Source organism: Ciconia boyciana, chromosome 3 (genome assembly GCF_034638445.1).
Source record: "Ciconia boyciana chromosome 3, ASM3463844v1, whole genome shotgun sequence".
NCBI classification, from domain to species: Eukaryota; Metazoa; Chordata; class Aves; order Ciconiiformes; family Ciconiidae; genus Ciconia; species Ciconia boyciana.
The window spans coordinates 127,968,031-127,989,129 of NC_132936.1; the positions used below are offsets into that span (position 1 = coordinate 127,968,031).

Genomic DNA, 21,099 nt, shown 5'->3' on the forward strand with positions numbered 1-21,099 from the left:
TCCTTGGCCAGGCAGCCCGGGCCGTGCCATGGCCAAAGCGGTTATGCCACAGGAACCCATCTCCAATAGTAGGCTGGAGGGGCCAGGTCGGTTTGGCAGCCCTTCCTCCCAATTCCCTAGAAATCCTCTAACCATCAAGTCCTTACGAGAATCCTAGTTTATGGAGGCTGACATATAATTTTAAATAAAATTACGAAGCCATTCCCAGTCCTTGTAATTAAAGAGCCCATGCTGCGGAGGGACAGCGAGGGCTCTCTGACCCCGGTTTTGTTAACATGTGGGTTTTGGTGATTCTCTTTGCTCTTTTACCTCGAAGAAGAAATTATTTTTCTGGTTATTGTTGTCTACCTCAGTAAATCATATTCGCATTACTAGCTAAGGGGATGCTCTCATTCTTGGAAATAAGTATTTACTTCACCTAAGGGATCTGTGGAGCAAGGCTGCAAAAAGTGCTACGTTTAGGAAAGAGTATTTGTTGGAGTAATTTGCGTATGCGCTTCTAAGTGCCATATTTCAGCTCTCCGATGACATTAAAACAGTGGAAGGGGAGGGAGGCCTCTTAGCAACTAGCAACATTTGTTTGCAGGAGCCCGCTCGCTCTTTGCACCAGCCATTTGTCACCGCAGAGCGAGGACCCCTGGCTCAGATCTCAACAGGCTCCTGCAAAGCTGCTCGGTAACAGCCTCTCGCCATTGCTCACCTGAATTCAATTAGAAGCGTGTAAGCAATCAACAACAAAATTATTACAAGCATTACACTGGATGTGTGGCAGCAAGCAAACAAGAATAAAGGGGATGGGGTTAGGGCGTAGGCAGCGCTGCCCTCCTCCCTGGTTCCTGCCTGCTCTGCGAGGGCAGTGGAGAGGAGAGGCAGCTCGCAGGGAAGTGGCACTGACCTGAGCAGCTCCGCCGTCCCCATCGTCCCCACGTGCTCGCCCCGGTACAGCGCCCGGTGCCGGGGGCTCGTCCTCACCACCACGTCTTCTATCAACTGCAGCGCAGGGGAGAGTCCCGCCAGCATCCCGCGGTGCCTGTGGACGGACAGCAAACAGGGCTTGAAGGGACCTGGGTTGCGACAGGTATTTTAAACACATTCCCATCGCACCAGTTGGAAAAGCAAACACCCTCATTTTAGCTTTTCAAAGCAAACAACAGCAAAAACCACATTGCTTGAGCTCTGTAGAAAGAAAAAAGCACACGAGCAAACAAACCATCCCAAAATCAGCCAAGGCCTGAGATGCCACATTGAAATTACCCTGCCCTGAGTAGTTTAATTCCTTCACCTCCACAATCGGAATAAATCTGGTGACCACCTACAGGTACCGGGACATAACTGGGACCTCAGAGGGGTTTTGATGAAGCTGCACCTCTATAATGATGCAAATTAGGACTTAAACATTGAAACAATACAGCAGGCTAATCCTTGAACAGAGGTGTAAATGGCTATTCAGGTCCAGGCCGGCTGCCTGCTTTGTTGGGGACTTTCCAGGCCAGGTCTCCACCAGCAATGCCCCAGCTGGGCCTGCGCCCGCAGAGCCCCGCAGGCAAAATAAAGTTGGTTGTTTTGGGTTTTTTTTGCACCGTGTGTAGAAGCTGACATATCTGTAGGGTTAACCTCGGTTGACGCACCCTCAAGTGAAAAGCTCTGTGCATGAAAGCTTGCATCCTTTTTGCAATCACGTTAAGCTATACTGGAAGTTATGTTTTCCATTGGACTGTTGGGCAACAGTGAACAATTAAGTGGGAGCTGCTGTGCATTTAGTCGAGTTCCCTAGACATTTAATAAGCAAAACAATACCAGGGAGATCACATATGCAGTTAAACAGTGCTTTTTCTTTTCCCCCAGTCTTACAAACCCTGTATTTTAGCGGCCGGCTCGTTTCCCATTGTTTTCCTCCCGCTGGGTGGTCCTTCCAGGGTGCCACTCGAGAGGGATACAATAATAAAAAGGGAAGGGGAAGGAAGGGACACCAACATAAAGAAAAACAAAATGTATGACAATCTGCAGCAGGCTACGGATCAGAGGTCAGCAAACAAGAGGTCCTTCTCTTTTACAGGTTGCTTCCTGGAAACAGTCTGATTAAGCTGACAGCTTGAATTATGTGTTACATTTTGTAATGCACAATCCATCTGTGCTAAGTCCTCTTCAATGCAGCTGAAGCAGCACAGGCATAAGCTCTGCCTTTTTCCACCCCCTCAGCACAGGCCTTAAAATAGTCATCATCTTTCTCTGCGCTAATTCTCCGAGACCCTCTCCCCCCTCCTGCTCCCCGGGTTTAAGCCCTTAAAGAAAAGGCCGGGTGCTGTAAGGAATGGTAAGAGGATACAGAGCCTTTCACCTCCGGTTCAGCAGCTCAGACCAGCAACAAGCAGCCAAGGGCCAGAGCTATCGGGTGGCTTCACCTGGCAGGAGGGGAAGTCGGGTGCCTTTACGGTGCCACTGGAACCAGCCGGGCAAGCCCCCGCTCACCAGTGGGCTCCTGGGCTGCAGACCTGAACGGAAGACACACGGGTCAGGCTCTCGCACAGGTCTGAGCTGGCGGGACGGGTCTGAAGGGGTGTGCGTACAGCCTCTGATCGATGCACCCACCCAGCAGTGCTCCGAAACATGGACTTGAGTTATTGAAAGTGATGATTTTAGAAAATAAGGTAGCAGAATCGCAGCACCCCACTGTGAACTGCGACCAAGGCGCAAGGCTTATACTAAATAACCTTTCACAGCAACATCACTTTTCTTTGGTTAATAAACTGATAATGTTATCATGATAACCATTCCTCTAGCTGGAAAAGGCAGTTTGAAATTAGGCTGAACTCACCCAGAGGTAAAATATGACCTGCAAACACTTACTGCGGGGAAAAAACCCAAAACTTAAAAAAAAAAAGACAATGGTACTTCTGCAGTAAGGTAGGAAAGGCATCATTTTCTCTGAAAATATAAACTTGTGACTTCTTGACATGCAACAAGGATTTTGTTTTGCCTTTTGAGCGAGCTATGATCCCTGCACACGAGAGCTCCTTTCCCCTCCATCACTCGTACTCATTTCAAATAAGACACCAAAAGTGTAAGAACAGCCCAAAGACAACAGGCGAGGAAGGGTACTTCATTTGGATGCCACGGCAGCGACACCGCTGCCCTGGGAAAGTCCAAGCTACAGATATTTTAATTTAGAACAACAAATATAAATAGCTTTACAAAATTTCTGCATACTGCTTCAGCCAGCATAGGTATTTCATAAGAGAAAAACACATGGCCTGAAGGGACATCGCAAGACCTGTGATATTAATTCTGTGAATCTGTGGCATGATATATTCAGACCAAAAAAAGTTGCATGCCCATAGTTTGTGTAATTTATAATTGAAATTAATGTGCTAATTACTTGGAAACTTTTCCCTCAGATTTTCAGCTCATGAATTATTTTGCAAGACTCGAGTGTGCACACTGCATTTCACGTGCATTGGAAAGATGGAGTTGGAAAGTCCACCTGGTTATGAGCACAACAATGGAAAAGGCTGCTTATCCCTCCACGAGACCTTCCATGCCTGCCATTTGTGAAGTTTTGTCTGTTTTTTAATTTTCAGGTAAAACAAATTAAAATTTGTATCTTTTCTGCAGAAACAGCTAACAGTAGCGACCCCACTTCCATGGCCTTGAGAAACGGAGGTATTCAGCTTGGCATAATGCAAGAGGAAACCTCCATGTTCTGGTTTCAGTCGTGCTCCGGAGATAATGCGAGCAGTGAAACCTTTCGTATAATTTAGCTGGGCTCCAAGAGCATTGCACAATACTTTCATCAGTTTATGAACAGCGAGGCATCACTAGCAGCAGCAGGGAGAGAACAAAAGGTTAAATTACCATTGCTCAGCTATGACTTCTCTAGCAGAGGCAGGCACTCTATGCAACTTCCCTACAAAGTGCTATGATTAACAGGTGTTATACAAAAGAAAAACTGGGTAAAAGCTATTTAGATGTAAATTAGATGATGTTTCCATAGCAAGCAACAGTCTGATGCAAATGTGAAATGATAAAGTTACAGAAGTCTATATTGATGGCCACTAGTTTCTGCTCAACTGTCATCCATTAAAATACAAACTAATATTGAAATCAGTACCTAAGACGACATGACCGTGAATGTAGGAAGAATAGATGCATTAAGCAGATTAAAAAGCTGCAAACAACCAAAAAGGAAAAAAAACCCAACCAGCAAAAGAGTACTCCTCATTCTCCAGGGGTAAAAACGCTGGTTTCTTTCATACATGGTCTCTCCCCAACACACAGCCACCAGCTAACCAGCCCGATTCTAGTATCTCGTTACCGGCTCCAGCTGGGAGCATTCTGCACCCGAATAGTGCCCACACAAGGCAGGGAGACCCAAGGGGAGCAGCGCCCGCTGGAGTACAGCATGCACCTGCAGAAAAGGCTTTCTTCGGTATTTCTGTTGTGACTGGGGGAAGGAAAACGCTGGTGAGGAGGGAGAAGGGTGTTGAGGATACAGAGGACGAGGAAACAGAAGCGCACTGCTAAGGGGAGCGGGCGGGAGAAAGGCAGCAGTCGTAGGTCACAAAATTATAGGGTCAAGCAGTGGTAGGATGGCCGGGGTGAAGGGGGACACGGACATGAAGCACTGCGGAGGGAACTGGGGCAAATGGACTTTCAGAAGAACTAAGAGACAGAAGATAAAAGCGGGAGGGCTGCTCCCGCAGCAACGCCGCACGACAAGATGGGGACCCAGGAAGGGATGATGGTGGTTGGCATGGGGCTGTTCGAACGCAGCGAGGGAGCAAAGCCAGCCCTCCCGTGCAGCCTGGGCAAGTCCCATGGACCATCTCATAGTGGGTATTGCCCCGCCAGGATGGGGATGCGCCTCCTGTCTTACAAGGGCCTTGCCAGGCCAAAAATCCAGCTGTGATTGATGTTACAGCTGATATTCTGCTATTGCAGTTGTTGGCAATAAAACCCCACCGCTTTCACACAGTAGCAGAGGAAAAGCTGTGCATCTGTCACACTTTCCTCATCCTTTCTCTTGTTCTCTCTGCTATTTCCAAATGAAATGCTCTAGAAATTTAACCAGCTGGAAATTTTAATCCACACAAAATATGCTGTTGAAATAAGATTTGTGTACATTTAAAGAACATCTATTGCATTTTAACAACAAACGTACTTAACTTGTCCAAGTCTGACCTGAACGAGTTACCTGAAACCATTTAACCACTAGCACAGAGGTAGTGAGATACTAAATAAATAGGCAAGAAGTTTGCCCACCTGTATGCGAGCTTAGTGCCACGCATCGGCCAAGCTGTGAAAACAGCTAACAAATGAGCACCCACAGAGAGAAAATACACGAGGACATACCCATCCGGTGCGGAGCTGACCGAGGGCTCTGCCTGTGCCGCGGGAGGGTTTGGAGGTTGCAGCGGGGAGCCCCCCGCAGCGTGGGCATCCCTGCCCCGCTCCCAGCTGCCCGCTGAGGCCGTTCCTCGCGGCACACCGGGACCGCTCAGCATCACCTCCTCGGCGCTCACGGGGACCGGGAGCTCAACGCTGCTCTCCCAGCTCGCCTCCCTGCAAGTCCACCAGTTACTCAGGCGAGGCTTTGGTCCTGTAAAAAAGCCGTAATAATAAAAAATTATTCCCAAACATTAGCAGGACCAAGGAGTACATCGTAGCATAGGGAATCAAACTAAGATTACCTGTGCTGTTTGTTCACCTCTTTCACTTAACATCCCTCTGCTCTCCCTTCGTTCTGGGTTTCCCTGCCCACGGCCCCCTGTCCTTCTGCGCTCCTCTCGCAAGGGGGAGTCCGGGGAGGCTCCAGACTCCACGCTCTCGCCCTTTGGGTTTGCAGCTCCCAGCGAGTGGGAGACAAGCTCGGCACTCCTCAAAAACCACCACCGGCACGAAGACCAGCTACTTCACTAAATTGCCTCTGGAGGAACAATGAAACAGAAAAGCTGGAAAGAGCTTTTCTTAGGGGAAAAAGTGCACCTGAAGAGGCTACTATCGTACGTATTTTTTAAACCTTGCAGAAGAAATACATGCTCGGAGGCTTTTAAACTCTGCGCCTTAATTGCCTTCTCTAAAAGAGGAAAGTATGGGGCTGGATCATGCTTCTAAGACGACAGATACATGCTACTTATCTTTTTATAGAATGCCAAAAGTTAATGGACCAGCTAGTGCTGTAACGAATTAGTATTGCTACAGAAATTCCCAGTTTTCCATACAATTCACCATGGGTTTATATTAACCAGCATTCATGCACCTGCTAATGCTACAGCACCAGCATTTCTGCTTGTCTTGGTCACGGAGTTTCACTGCAACTGAATCACTTAAGGTTTATGCCAAACAGTAGCTGGTGCCAGGATGGGCTCTCTTAGCCTTGTTTCCAAATTTGTAAAGCAAGTATGTGCAACAGAAGTGTCACTACTACACTTGCTGGGAAATGAGGATGGAGAGGAACAGAGGTTTTTTTCCTCCAGTTTGGGGGGTGGGGAGAAAGAGGCCCTTTTCTTGCTTCATTAACCTGGGGGAAACAGGATTTGTTCCTTCCCTACATCTTGTGCTGCCGCTGGCGAGCAGCGGCCAGGGAGCAGCACGAGAGGCTGGCGAGCGCCGCTCTGCGCAGAGCAGGCAGCAGAGCAGGCAGCAGAGCAGGCAGCAGAGCAGGCAGCAGAGCAGGCAGCACCACGCCAAGCCCCGCACATGCTCGCTCCAGGTATGGCACAGCCAAGTGTCTTCATCAGCTGCCATCATTTGCAGCGTGGAAGGTCAAGCTTAGGAGAGCCGGAACAAGCCGGTCCCCTCCACACATTCAAACCTGGACCGCACGAGCCTGTTCACTTCGCAACATGCGTTTGGCAGCAGACAGACAAAAAAAGCCCTCTGGGCAGTCTGAGGCGATTACCGTGCCATTTGACAAAAAGCTGATTTTGATTTTGAACCCAACGGTACAGTTTCTCTGAAGGCAGAGATACCGCATTCCAGAAATTAAATGGGTATTTCTTTCCCAGACACGATGCTGGCCACCTCAGCCTTCCCGGCGGGGAGGGACCGGCGCTCTGCAGAGCCACAGGCAGAGCCCGGGGCTAACGTAAGCCAGGCTGGACTGGTCTCCTTCCAGTGCCAGTAAGGACAGGCTTTCATTAAAACAGAAAAGCAGCAAATGCATCAGATGAAAGAAAATGAGAGGCAAATAAACTCCTTAGAGAAAGAAAAAGGAATGGAAAAAAAATTCAAGAACGAGGATGCCAGAAAAACCCCAAGAAGTAGCACAGAAGATCATCTGATGGGGATGCCAGCTTTCCTCTATAAATAAAAACCACGATCATTACAGGAGTTCCTGCATCATTAGGGTTGCCACCAGTTTCCGTTATAAATTGCTCCATTTTAGCAACTGTTATGGGGCTTGGAAAACTAGCTTAAGTTGAAAATTGCTACGTTAACTGGCAAGGCAGGGGAGAGTATTTCTGCAAGGTCTTAAAAAAGGAATAAACTGTTACTTAGCGACAAATCTTTGTCACTGCAACTTCAAAAACGCATCCATTAGCTTACTTCAAAGTAACCAACCAAGCCAGTAAAACAGGAGAGAACACATTTTGCCGAGATGGGGGAGAAAAAAGGAAAAGAAAAAATAAAAGGCTGGGAAGTTGGGATGCAGCCTTCGAGGGAAGTGCATCCTGTCCCAGAGCAAGAGCATCTCGGCTGGGAGGTCTGCACTGCCTTTCTCAGGAAAGCTGGGAACAAGGCAGAGAACCACCACCACGTAGGAGTTAATCCAGCCACATACGGGGACGTACCGATCCTCAGCCTACATTGCCAAATCCCATTTTCAGAAATGGATGAACTATCGTGCACAAGCATCTGAGGGAGAAGGAAATCAACCCGAAACAGAAGTGACAAACTGCCAGTGAAGTAGGTTCACATTAAACCTCTTAAAATGAGGCTCAGACTACTTCAAGACAACCATGAGCACAGCAGTGAAGAAATCTTCACTTCCTAATAGTGAACCTGAACAGGCTCAGCCCCCAGCAAGCCCTTGCCTGTCCAGATGAGCAGCCTGGGAGGAAACAGAGTCAAAAGGGAAGGGAAAAAAAAAAAGAAAAGAAAAGGGTGCTGCCATGCTTCAACCAGAGTGCAACATGCATGGGGAAACCAGCAGCTGCGGGCATCACTCTGGTTGGGACGAGCGTGCCCCAGGCCGGGCAGACCGGCACGTGCCCTGCTGTACCTGGGACGCTTCCCCGCGGCTGTTCCTCCTCGGGAGTGGCTGGTTCAGGATCAGATGCTGAGGAGATGAGCTGCTCGGAGCCTTCCTCACTGGCTGCCAGGTCCCCACACCTCACTGCTCCCTCCACTGATGCATCACTCTCTAAATCAGCGCTTCTGCTCTCTGGACCAAGTCCTTTTAGTGATGGAGAGCACGAAGGCAGGTCGGGTGCCGAGCGGCTCTCTGTGGGCTGGGGGGGTTTCTGCCGCATGCCCAAACCTCTGGCAGCTGAGATGGCTGATGTGTGGCGGCCCATAAAGACTGTTGCTGGATGATACAGTCCTCTTGGCACAGCTGCCCCGGTGCTCATTCCTGCCTGTCTTCCAACCCGCGGCATCTGAAAAATACAGGTGGGAGATGGCTTAAGGAAACAAACAGGCAGCGTGTTGCAAATGGAGCTTCTAGAGGATCGCATCTTGGTTTCTGGAGAGAAAAGTGTCACAGAATTCAAGTATTTTGTATGGTATTATTATCACACAAACACTTGGCGCGCATTTCTTGCATCCTAGTGTGAAAACAAGGGCCTGGACCTCAACTGAAGCTCCGTGAGCCAAAACCGGTGGCAAAAGCGCACTGCACCCCCAACCTGACTAAAAGGGACTGAAATACATGAAGGACTCAAACTAATCTAAACAGTAACTGGTTTTCACAAACAGGCAAACTTCTAAGACTAGATTCCTGCAAAGGCTTTTAAGACCAAAGCACAACATTTAGATCTACCCACCAAAGTCACTGAAAACACCTTGAAGTTACTGACTCGAGTGGAACCCTTGTGCTCCACTTGCGCATGACTTTGCGCAGCCGCCGGTAGCCTGTGGTTTAGGTACCGCAGCATCCTGAAGCCAAGGCGTGATCATTAGGACCCCGCTGCAGTGTCCGTGGCACGGCTGGCCTTTCTGGAGCCACCCGCAGCAGCTGCTCTGAGCATCCTCCTCCCGCCGCTCTTCTCACGGTCTTCTCTGGAAGGCAACGGGATGAGGAAGGGTCCCCAGAGAGTTCGAAACGTACATCTGCCATCGCTTACTCGTCTATATATCCAGCTTTGCTCACAGCATGTCAACAAAGCAAATAAGAATGAGGCAAAAATCACTGTATTCATTGTCTCCCTTCTGCTCTTTCCTCTCTGTTAAACCACACCAAAGAGGACGAATGACTACTCAGCTAACACCACATACATGAAATCACATTTTCCACGAGGCAACTTTGGGCACCGAGCAGAAACATTTTAAATGGCACTTTCCCCCAAGAACTGTTGAACTTGCATAAAAAGAGCTCCAACAGTATAACCACTCTGCTTCTAAATCCCAGTGTTTTAATACTTGCCTTTTTTTCTTTGTAAGCCTACTCAATCAGAACAATTTAGGAGGAGTGGCTACTGCCACCACTACTACTAAAAGGTCACCGCCAGTTTATGCAAAGCCAAAATTAGCTATCGTAATACCATTGTTCATACTAAGCAGGGCTTACTTTTCAGTCCCAAATCACAGCAGGACAATTTACAGTCACCTCCACACCTCTCTCCTCTCTTTCATTGCCTGACCTCTTCCCACCATACAAAGTCAGCTGCCAAGCCCAGCTTAAAGGAAACAAAGGCATCTTGTCTAGTCTGTGACCAAGTTTCATTAAAAAAGCTCAAATTCCACGTAACAAGAAGCAGAACAAAAAGGCATGAAGTTATTTTAAGAAGGAGTAAAGGTTTGCTACTCAGATTAAGTTCACAGCTTATTCCATCACCACTGCTCTCGGGTTCCTCCTAATTACTTTTCGGGTCTTGGATTTGCTGCTTTAAAATGCATCTAGCAAGTGCTAAGTGCTTTATGGATTTAGCAGCTCCTGGATGTAGTGTTCCAAAACAAATGCAATTCAAACAGGTACAAGTGCTTGGCAGAGTCATAGCAGACGCACATCTCCAACAAGCTCCTCTTTGATTGCCGAAAAAAAATAATCTCTTCACCACCTTTGCATTCTCAGTGCAAAAGTATGATGGGTAATGTTGGTCTAGGTACTGGTTTTTACCACCAAAAACAAACCAGTAAAAACGTGTAGACGACGTACCTAACACAGTCAACAAAATGACTGAACTTCATGTCACTCCAGCTGGGAGTTAAATGAAGTCTCTGCATAAAGCACACTTAGAATCCTCTTTTTGGTTGTGGAGTGTAGGCTCCCCACTTCTTCCTCCAGTAACAAATACAATCTTTTTTTTATTATAATTAAAGTGTTTTGAAGAGAACAAAGATAAGAAAAAAATGCCTTCCATTAGGACTTACAAAAGGGCCCAGCCTGCCCCAGCAGTAGACGACCACGTGAAAGCTGGGGAGATGAGGTGGAGCCAGAGGCTTGTCTCTTCCAGGTGTTACTCTCACCCGGTGACACCCCTGTTCTCAGGGACAGATGCTCTGCCACCCACAGGTGTCCTGGGAGGTGCCCCATGCCCTGCGTCCCACGGACACGGTGGTGCCAAGACGCACAAGTCCAAGATCCTCAAAAGACTTCAGGAAAGTGCTTCGAAGTTGAAGAAGCCAGACTTCATTGCACAAAGGTTTCAGAAGCGCAGGTTATATAGCTCTGCCAGCTGAGAAGGACCTCTTCTGTACGGGACCTCTCCTCCAACTTGTAACACTGGATTGCTGTTACACTGGGCTTCAAAGGACTGGTGCTCAAGTCCTTTCCATGGAGAATCATAGTTTTCTAGACAAACGCTATTTGAGTACGTGATTTCTGAGCTTAAGGACTCCCATAAAAATTGAGAGTCCAAAAGGGTGCATACCCCACGCCTCAGAAGTACCAGATATTCACGCTGGTGGTTTAGGGGCATTGGTACACTAAGCATGTCTAGAAGCTTGCCTCTGTGATTGTCCTTCTTGGTCTCCAAGATGCATCACTGATGAGGTTATCACACCATCACTGGCATCCTGACTAGCCTGGAGGAAACCACTACGATACCAGTGCTGGTAAATAAATCCAGTTGCAAGCTGTGATGATTTGCATCCTGGATATACCACCCGCTAACTGCACGTGCTCGCTATGACTGACTCCGTGCCACATCACCGAGAACAAACTCTCGTATTTTGGACATAAGAATAGGCGGATTTTAAGTGAGGTGAAGGTGGTGGGAAATGGGCACAATCGTCCGAAAAAAAATAGAGTTACAGAGTAAGATTTGAGACAGCACATAGACAAGGCAAAAGAACGCACAATTTAGTTGAAGCTACCTTTGTATTAAGGAGGGAGGTGAGAGTCCACAATCGAGCTGTTAACTGGAATTCAACATAAAGTGCATATTTGGGAACAGACCAAGTTCTTGTGCTGTCCAAAACCTGCTAACAGTTTTTAAAAATCTAAGTCACACCGTGAGCCTTTGATGTTCTAGTATTTATATAAACTTTTCCATAAGTTAGAAATCACGTCTCCGACACCGCCTGCTTTTAATTGAAGAATCTAGCATTCAAAAATAAACTCACCTTTTCACGTGCGTCTGAATTAAAACTGTAATTCGCAAACTGCTGGAGGCCTGCTTATATAGGTCAAGGTTGCTCAGGTTCATTGCTTTGTATATTACAGTTTAAAGAATGCTCTGAATTCAAGGTTTTTAACTTTTTAATCTATGGGGAAAACTTCCTATAAACTCAGATTAACGACTGCTAATGCACTGAAGAAAGAAAACTGAAAACCTTCCTCCTACTATAAAAACAAAATAGCGTGGCCTCTGTTTCTTTTCTGATAAGAGTCTTAAATACCAAACATTTAACTGCATAATAACATTTACTGGCAGCCAGGCAGCCTGCTTAGCAGATATATAAAGCAGGTAAAAGGAGAAAAAGTTAATTTCTTGGCTGAATGATTCCATCGGTAGCTATAGGGCAAACTAGAAAGTCTTTTAGTAAAGTAGCAGTTGATTCTTCTATCAATCTGCAGCACACATACTCTTCCAAGGAATGCATTAAATATGAAAATCATATCCCGTTATCATCTGTTTCCAGCTTTCAGCCCAGTAAGCTTTTCTTAATGAATGCTGTAGCCTAAGGGACAAGCATGCTGTTGGCTTTTCTGAATAATGGAGTGATGCTACCATTTTTGCTTATTACAATATCGACTAGCTGAGGGGGTTTCACACATAGTCACAAGTGACTACTCTTGCCAGCATGCTCCAAGTTATTACAAGATGTTTTTAGACATTTCATCTAAAAGAGCTTTACTGCTTTTAGTGAAGAAAACAGCTATGGTCTTGAACTGTATCATTTATATGGAGATAGGAGGAGGGATTAGAAGCCTGCATTACTGCAGATATATAGCAGAATGTATTTAAGTATTCCTTGTCAGTCTTTTTGTCTGTTACTTAGATATACAATCTCTTTTTGCTTCTTCTGAGAAAAGGTCAAAATGCACAAAATTATAAATACACCGTATGAATCGACTGCTGCATTTTTAAAATTATCATTCATTAAGAATATTTCCTCCTCGGTCAAGACCATTTTCATACTATCTGGCATAGGAATTATAAAAACCAACATGAAGATGAATATAAGCAGTTAGAGTTCTCCCCCATTTTAATTCTCGTTCTTTGGTTGAAATAATTGCACTTTTTACCCAGGTTATTCTACTTCACTCAGGCACTGCACTAAACAACATTTCACACTACAAATGCCACAACAAAAATCCCCACGCAAAGACTGCTTAGCAATGCCTGCCTCTTCACGCAGCAGCTCAGAGGAAAGCACATCAATGTAATAAAATATTTCCCCCCCGCTTCTTTCGCATTACCTGCTCGTTGTGTTCTTCTTCCTTGTCACCTTCTGCTGACAAGTTACCCTCTTGAAGCGATAACACACTTTTAATTTCTCTTCCATACCATGCCTAAATGTGAACAAATCTGTTACATAAAATTGAAGGCCAAAAAAACCCCACCACAAATCAGCAACTATTACTTTGCAAATTGTGCACTTTTAAATGTAATGTCCTAGCAGCTTTTTTTTACTTGGACTATATTTAAAAAGCCAGATATCCCATTTTCTCCTCATTTTTCTGCTCCCCTGAACAAGTGACGTGGCCTGTACACAATCTTCTGCAGGCTTTTAATACACATTTATTCATTCGCATAATTTAGAATCCTACGAAATACTAATAACTTGTTGACTCAAATTTATTTCATCCCAACTAGTATTTGTAATGCCAAATTATTTCTGCTGCATCCGGACAATGACTCTGCTGCTTTGGGATGAAACGAGCTTTAGAATTTGTTTTTGTTTTACATACATCATCTTACAACTCATTGAGCAACTATACGGAAAAATATATGGCAGATGTTATAAAGAGCAACCCAGCCTGAAAGGCAACTTGCTGTAGTGTTACTAACAAACAACTGCATAAACCATCTTCACCTCCACTACATTGTTTAATTGACCAAATGTAATGCATTCATAGTAGGACTACCGCTTAAAAGCCAAGCACATGCAGCACCTATAATTAATCCTGTTTGTTAGTAATTGTAAACCCCAATAACAAGTTACATCGGCCCTGAATGAAAGCACTTCAATACCTATTCTGCATCAGGTAATATGCATGAAAATAAATCTTTAAAACAATTAACTTAACCAGCTCTGCACTTCACTCCAGTGGTGCATTCAGCAAGGCTGCTATTTCCCAGGTAATAGAAGCTGTTCATAAAATTGTAAACATGAAATTTTAAGAAACAAAAGCTAACCACGTGAGAATTAAAGATGCTCAGAATAAACTCAAATATAACTCCTGGATTTTCCCGAAAGCTTAAGTGAATTTACTCATACTCCCAAAAATTACTGAACAAATTGCAGACACACAAACACAGGAAAAAAAGTGAATCTTTCAGAAACAAAAGAACTTTTGTCAGCTACAGCCATATAATAAACTCTGCACATAGTTATGATAAAGCACTCCTAAAGGGCATTCTCTCTCTATGAAAAAAAAAAAGGATAGTAGTAATAATTTCTTTCTGTGTACTTCCATGATAGATTAAATGATTGCATGTTCCATAATTCTTATGCAATCAACAACAAGGGGGCTTTTCATAACCGTAACGTAGAGGATATGTAATCTGTGCTTTGTTCAACAGCTCAGAAAAATAAGTCTAACCTGGCAAAAATAAAATGGATGGCATAGAAACATCAAAATGGAAGCAATGAACAAAAACGCTGCATGCAGATCAACGCGTGGCACAGCTGTGACTCACACCAGTATGTTACGACAACCTACCACTAGTCAAACTGGTGTGCATTAGGGTTGCTCAGAAAAAAAAAATCCTTAAAACCTGGGGGAACCTAGCATCACAACATACCCCCTGGTCCCGCTCTGCTTTAATAAAAAAACAAAAAATGAAAAGGGGGGGGAATAACACACAGCCCGCCAGGGACAGTCTCTAAACTATACGTTACTAAGCTGAAACAAGGAAAAGATGCTCTGTGAATGTCACCAGACCCAACAGGCTTAAAAGAATTACCAGGCACTAGCTGGGCTATAGCTGTGCGAGGAATCTATCGACGTGGGTGTGCAACCATGGGATGTTAGCTAGCCCATTGGTTTACCAGAGTGGAAATCAATTGCCACCGTAAGGGCTAGCGACACCTTTTCCCGAGAGCTTCCTTGCCCCCAAAGGCAGGGAGAGCAGCTAACAGCCCCCCGATCGCCTGCTCCGTACGCCGAAGGCAAGCACAGCACATTTCCAAATAGGACGCGTACATGCGGAGCAGCTGGCCTTTCAGCGGGAGCGTTAACCAACACGGGTGGCTCTCACCGCCCCATCTCAAATACCACGCGTAAGCCTTCCACACGAGCAGAGAAAGCAGAGACTGTGGCTATTTACGTTAATGTGGACAACGGAAGGCAGGGTTAACACATTGCAAGCTACAGCTCGCATGGGGAGAGTTGTTTGGGGCCACTAGTTCTTGTTGTTCTTAAAAAAAAGCAAGCAGATTTTCAGTGAAATCAAAGACAACTAATTCAAAAACAATAAACTTTGGGGGTGGGGGTTTTTTTGGTTGTTTTTTTTCAGCTACAGTACAAAGTTACTGTATAGGGCTTGTCACATTATACTGATTTGACAAAAAGCTTATGAGGTTTCAAAAGGGACTAGACACTGTGTTAACATCCACAGTTAAAAGGACAAAGGCTCACACTTCAGGTCATACATTTATCTACAGAAAGAAAGGAACTTTTCTAACCTAAGAACTGCATACAAAGGGTTTCTTGCCCTTTATGGTGATGCAGCTAGTGAAAGCCAAACCAGACAGTAGAAAAAAAATATAAAATCAAGTACATGGCTGCTTCTACATCCCTTCTTCAGGCTAAGCTCTAATAACGCTTCCTAGTGCAGCTTCCAGAGCATATTAAGATAAAATATTTTTTGAAACTTTTCAAGTAAGGTTTGCTCGTTTGTTTTCCAACTTCTACATCATTTTATACTTTCCCCCCTTCCGCTCCCTGTTTTTATGCTGCAGTCTGATTCTTTCCTCCTCTTAGCTTTTTTCAGAAGCGCTTATGTATTTCTCTTCACATACTCGCTGCATCTGAGCACCTCAGCCACCCCACACTTTCCTTTCAGTCCTGTACCACTGACACCCAAGGGTGCTGCTGCACTCTCACATCTTCTGGACCCAGGCTTTTTAGGCACCTCCTTTTAAGAGGATGACAGTCCAAGTTTTACTGTCTCAGATCAAGCCGTGTGTGTCCCTGAACAGAAGAGCAAGGAAGGAAAACACTACACTCCCAGAATGCTGTTCCTGTTTTAACTCAAACTGCATTTCAGAGAAATAAAAAACCAATCACAACCGAGTTCTAGACAGGCACACACAGTAAGTGTGGTGCCAGGACCACATCATAGGGACTTAAAACGCCTCAACTAATTTGTTTCCTCCCCCCTTTCTTCCAGCAAGTTAAAAAGGGGAGTGGCAGAGGGACAGAACAGCCCCTACACCAAATATTTCTGAAGAATGCTACCGCTCTCAGAAAGCGGATATCAACGCATTTCCCTCCCAGTTTTTACCTTCTCAAAAATGTGACTCCATATGTTAGTGGCATGAGCATGTCACGATTTTATTTTTTTAAATCTGAGATCATTACCAGTCTATATCACTTTGCAACATGCCAAGTTGTTCTTCAGGGAATAGGAAGATAACATATTAATAATATGATTCAAAAATCCTCAAAGCTTGGCGGTTTCTTATAGTAGCCTATTAAATTGAAAGTACTTCGGTCATGAGTTATGATAAAAAAATCCTATCTATTATACAACCTTAAATATGGATCCTCATGAAGTTTGTTCCAAACATTAAGACAAGACTTGTAGAAATCTTTTCACTAGTATAGAAGAGTTGCATCTTATTTCTGCACTAATTACAAAAAAAGCAACACTAATGTAACTATTCAACCTACACGTAGCATTACTGTCACATAACCATAAGGAAAAGACTGAAGCCATTTACCCCAATAGGGCTAAACAGGAAAAGCAAAAAGCCTGTTCACATCTGCAAATGAGGGTCTAAAAGACTGGAAAATTAAGAGAATCATCAAATTTTACTTCAGCATGAAAAAAAAAATCATAGCAATTAAGGCCTAGTGGTAACTGACCTTTTTATCTCAACAGAAATGAAATGACTATAAATGCCTTTTTTACTTCGACAACTTTTTTTCCTCCCATACTATTTTAAGATATTAAGGTAGATTGACTACATACTGGAGGTGCAGAACTCCCCATGTCATTATCAGTTCTAGTCATCATGGGGAGTAGGGGCTTGCCAGAAGAGAAACACTTTTCTCCAAAAAGAAACTGCAGAGTCAAGCTGACTTTTGACAACTGTTTCCGCAATGAGAATTACAGACCAAACCAACTGAACCAGGCAGAACGAAGAGCAGAGGGCGGCTAACGTCGCTGTTGAAAGGTCACTTTCATTTGTCCTCATGAGAGCTTTTATTCTTTCTTTTAAAAAGTAATGACCATGCATGTTTTCTACCTGTTGCGGTAATTTTAAAGAAATTAGTAATTTAAAAACAGAACAGGCATGTATTAGTTCAACAGCCTCTTTCATAAGGATAATTCATCCCAGCATGCGTTGTCAAACTGACGACGTTCAGCGAAGTCAGTAATAAAAGCCCTTTTGCAAACGTAGACCTTTGAGCTGACAGCAGCCAAGGCTGTGAGCGGACATAGGAAAAGCAGCACATTTGCAGTTGTCTTTGATAACAAAGGTGCTACAAAAGACAGCAAGGAGTATGTTCTATTGGGTATTGGCTCTTTCAAAGTAGTCATTTGGTACTACCACACTCCTACCATGTCAGTTAGGATGCACAATCCAAGTATACAAGGTGATGAAACACTCCTTGGGCCTGGCTTTACCAGCCCAGAAGGAAAGTTCCACATTTCCAACTCTGAAGGCACATGAATCAAATCTCCCCGAGTACATGCAAAAATGTTACCAAAAGCAAAGACTGGAGGGGTGCAACAGGATGCTGGAGGAAGTAGTTTTTTCTCTTACCACTGCTCAAGTATTGCTAGTTGGCTGTTTAGTAACAGAACTAAGTGGGACCTCATTTTAGCTCAGCTTTAGTCCAGAGAGTTCAAACAATCATTTGTTGTAACAGAAGTTATTTACTCTTACACTTCCTCTGCTGACGAAGACAGAGCAATAAGCATGGGCAAGACTGACTATGGCTAGCAGCAAAATTAAAAATATGTCCTGAAATGACTTCCATGAAAGGTATTTGGGTATTTTTAAGTAATAAAAGCCTTACTGATACACACTTTTATAACAAAGTCTTTATGAAAATATTACAACTCAAGGTTTTTTTTTTGTCCTAACCTAGATACTGCTGGTTTATTATCTTATCATTAACACCCCAAACACATGATCCAATTCCACATTTTTTTGATCTCAGTTCTCCCTCGCTTCCAAGAGACTCAGAAGCACAGGGCACTTTACCGTAGACTAAGTGTCGAGTTCTGTGAAGTGTTGCTGACTACCTCTGCAGGTACAGTAGGGTCTATTACATCATATATTAGCAAAGTTTGCGTTCATTTCAAATTCCCAAACATTACCACTTCAAGCACTCCAAAACACATGATGAGGTTTCACTAACATCTGAAGTCCTGATGTGCATAATACTCAGACAAAACCAATTTAGTAAACACTAACGTATTAAGTCTTATAGAAAGTTACTTCCATCTTCTGAATCATCTCTGAACTTGAAGTTTTCATATGAGCTTCAAACTGGTCGAATTCCTTTAAAAAGGTCTGGTTTCGCAGAAGAGCTCCTTTTTGTCGTTCATCTATTTCTTTCAAGTATTTTTTCAGCTTCATGTATTTTAGTTTCATTCTACAGGGGGAAAAGAAACTGTACTTTATATATGAAAATATTTTGAGTATGAAAATAAAAGACATCTATTACAATCACTTTTCTTCAGACACGTACATACTAACACTTACGTAGGAGTTGCCCCCCCGGCCGCCCAAAAAGGAGTAGACGCATCCTTCTGCACAACTCTAAAGCTACATTATACAACTGACAGGACGTCTCCTATGTAACTTCAGATTTAACCCTGTAACTATGTAACCAGGGGTTCTGGCGTTCAAAAGGGTAAGTATATTAAAAAACTCTTGTAAATTTCTTTTAAATGGATTATGTTTTAGTCACTTATATCACATTAAATCAAAATGAAAATTGTATTTAGAAGAACGTGCTCTGAAAGTCATACAAATGGTAACATTAAGGCTGCAGCTTCACAACTGCTTTAAGCCAACCTGAATCCATGCTGCCACCAAAAGGGGCATCTCACTCCCAGCCGTTCCTGTGTGCCAGTGCTGTCAGCGGTGTGGCCACAGGGCAAATTAGGGCAAGAATAATCCAGCTGAAAATCCATCTAAACCAGTTCTCACCCCCCAACAAACAGATTCACTTTCAGCCAGACCTATTTTCTTATCTGATTACGGGGCAGCCCCACAAGCGTTAGTGCCAACAAAGGGAAAATGTGAACCGGGGCAGTCAGGAGCATCTTTTGGTCTCAATCTGCCTACAGGTCTGCTTAAACCAGTAGTGAAATTGCAACCTAAATCCCCAAGCTGCCAATATTTTCAGAGAAACTTCAGTTCAAAACCTGTTAGATTAAAATAAATCAAATAAAAACAGAAAACAAAGTACCTGTGATGTTTCCCCACCTGTTCAGGCATTTTCTTCTCAAACTTACATCTTCATTTTCTAATCTAAAGGCCCTCTTTCAGAAGAGGAGTTCCTAAGGGATTGGCCATTATTGCACCTAGCCCTTGGTCCTTTGAGCCAAGACAGAAAAGTCACTGCTATGAGCTTTACAAAACACCTTTGAGGAAAGGAATGCTGGCTGAGATACTTTTCAGCCCCCTCTTGTTGTTGGCTGGGTTTTTGGGGTTTTTTTTGTGGGTTTGTTTTGTTTTTTTTTTTTTTACTTGGTTTGTTGTGTAGGTTTTGGGTTTTTTTTTTTTGTACAGACTGTATATGCAATTTACATTAAATAGATAATGCAGAAACAATCCAAGGAGCAGGACCGGAACCTAGAATATCCTCTAGGACTTCCTAAAACTTTCAGACTTTCCAGCATGAACTATGCTACAGTGATTTTGCAAAAGTTGCATAAAACCAACTTGCATGTTAGTTATTACTAAGATAATAACATTTCAGTATTAATAGAATAAGGTAGTTATGTTATTGCTGAAGTTATTTCATCAACAACTTAGAGACATGAATCTTACATTATACTTAACATATGAATATAAATCTATTGTTATAAAAAACTTCAAGATAACATTCTAAAAGCATTCTATGATACCTAAGTCTTTGTAACTAAAATAAAATAACCTATAAGAAGCTTTTAAATAGGCTTACAGGTATGCATCAGACTTTCTGTATTCCATCAGTTTTCTTTCTAATTCCAGCCTTTTGGCTTCACTGGAAGAAAACAAACAACATACAGTAAGATAAAACTATTTCACAATTAAAATACCCAAAATGCAAGAAATAAAGCATTTCACAGAGCATAAACTTTTCAGAGCAGAGAGCACATTTTTGCTAGATCGGCAGCCTTACAGATTGATCTGCCAGCCAAGCTTATCACAAACAAAAATAACAACCTCAAAGCTTTTACTTCTCTCTTTGCTCCTCACTGGAAGAAGAGCTAGGTTGTTTTACAGGGAAAAGATGCCTGGACACACGTATGTCCACACAAGAGCCCCCAAAGTAGCCAGAGACTTCTGCGCAGCTGGAGCTGCTGTTTCGAGTCCCTTCTCCAGCAGCCCCAGGCAGGGCTGGAGACCCTGCGACTGGCAGGTCGTCAGCTCATCTCTTCCCCACTCCAAGGCCCAGAGCAGAACGCTGTCAGTGCGGGAGATACTTTGCTGAGCCTGTTCAAATGCACAGCTCCCCAGAACTTCTCATAGGAACGTATCGACACGTTACAAGAGATTTCCAAAAAATCCCAACTCCTTCCCAGCTTACAGACCCAATGTGCCACCCAAGTATTTTATTTAACGATTTGAACTTAAAATCAAGTACATATTTCACACTTATGCGTTAAAGCCAAGTACATCTGGAGATATGGCTAGCACTACCTGCCAGAACTTAAAGGGTAACAAATAAGTAACCAGCAAAAATATTTATGGTTGTGAAAACGCCATGAGGCCATCTGTATCTGCCAAAAGCAACGCAAGGGCATAGGCCCAAGGGGATGATCAGATGGCTTAAGAACAAACTCCATACCTCACCTACAATCTATTTCAAAGAGAATCTATTTTCAGGAAGAGAAAAGAGTAAAGCGATATTATTTAATAATTACAAATTGCATC

General features: G+C 43.9%; 1 protein-coding gene across 15 annotated transcripts in view; it reads right to left on the reverse strand.

The window, feature by feature from the left end:
• The window catches only part of KIZ (kizuna centrosomal protein), a 52,019-nt gene that overhangs the window by 26,106 nt on the left and 4,814 nt on the right, over positions 1–21,099 (reverse strand). For 14 of the 15 annotated variants that reach the window (XR_012041783.1, XR_012041784.1, XR_012041777.1 and 11 more), the window contains 6 exons: positions 20,144–20,206; positions 18,448–18,604; positions 13,025–13,117; positions 8,222–8,597; positions 5,350–5,596; positions 896–1,030 (listed from right to left, as the gene is read on the reverse strand). Coding sequence is in view for 7 of the 15 variants with exons in the window: in XM_072857650.1 (XP_072713751.1) it covers positions 896–1,030; positions 5,350–5,596; positions 8,222–8,597; positions 13,025–13,117; positions 18,448–18,604; positions 20,144–20,206 (1,071 nt within the window). In the remaining 8 variants the exon portion in view is untranslated. Of the gene's footprint in view, positions 1–895; positions 1,031–5,349; positions 5,597–8,221; positions 8,598–13,024; positions 13,118–18,423; positions 18,605–20,143; positions 20,207–21,099 lie in introns of those variants that run through there. The other variant, XM_072857651.1, reaches the window with a different exon arrangement.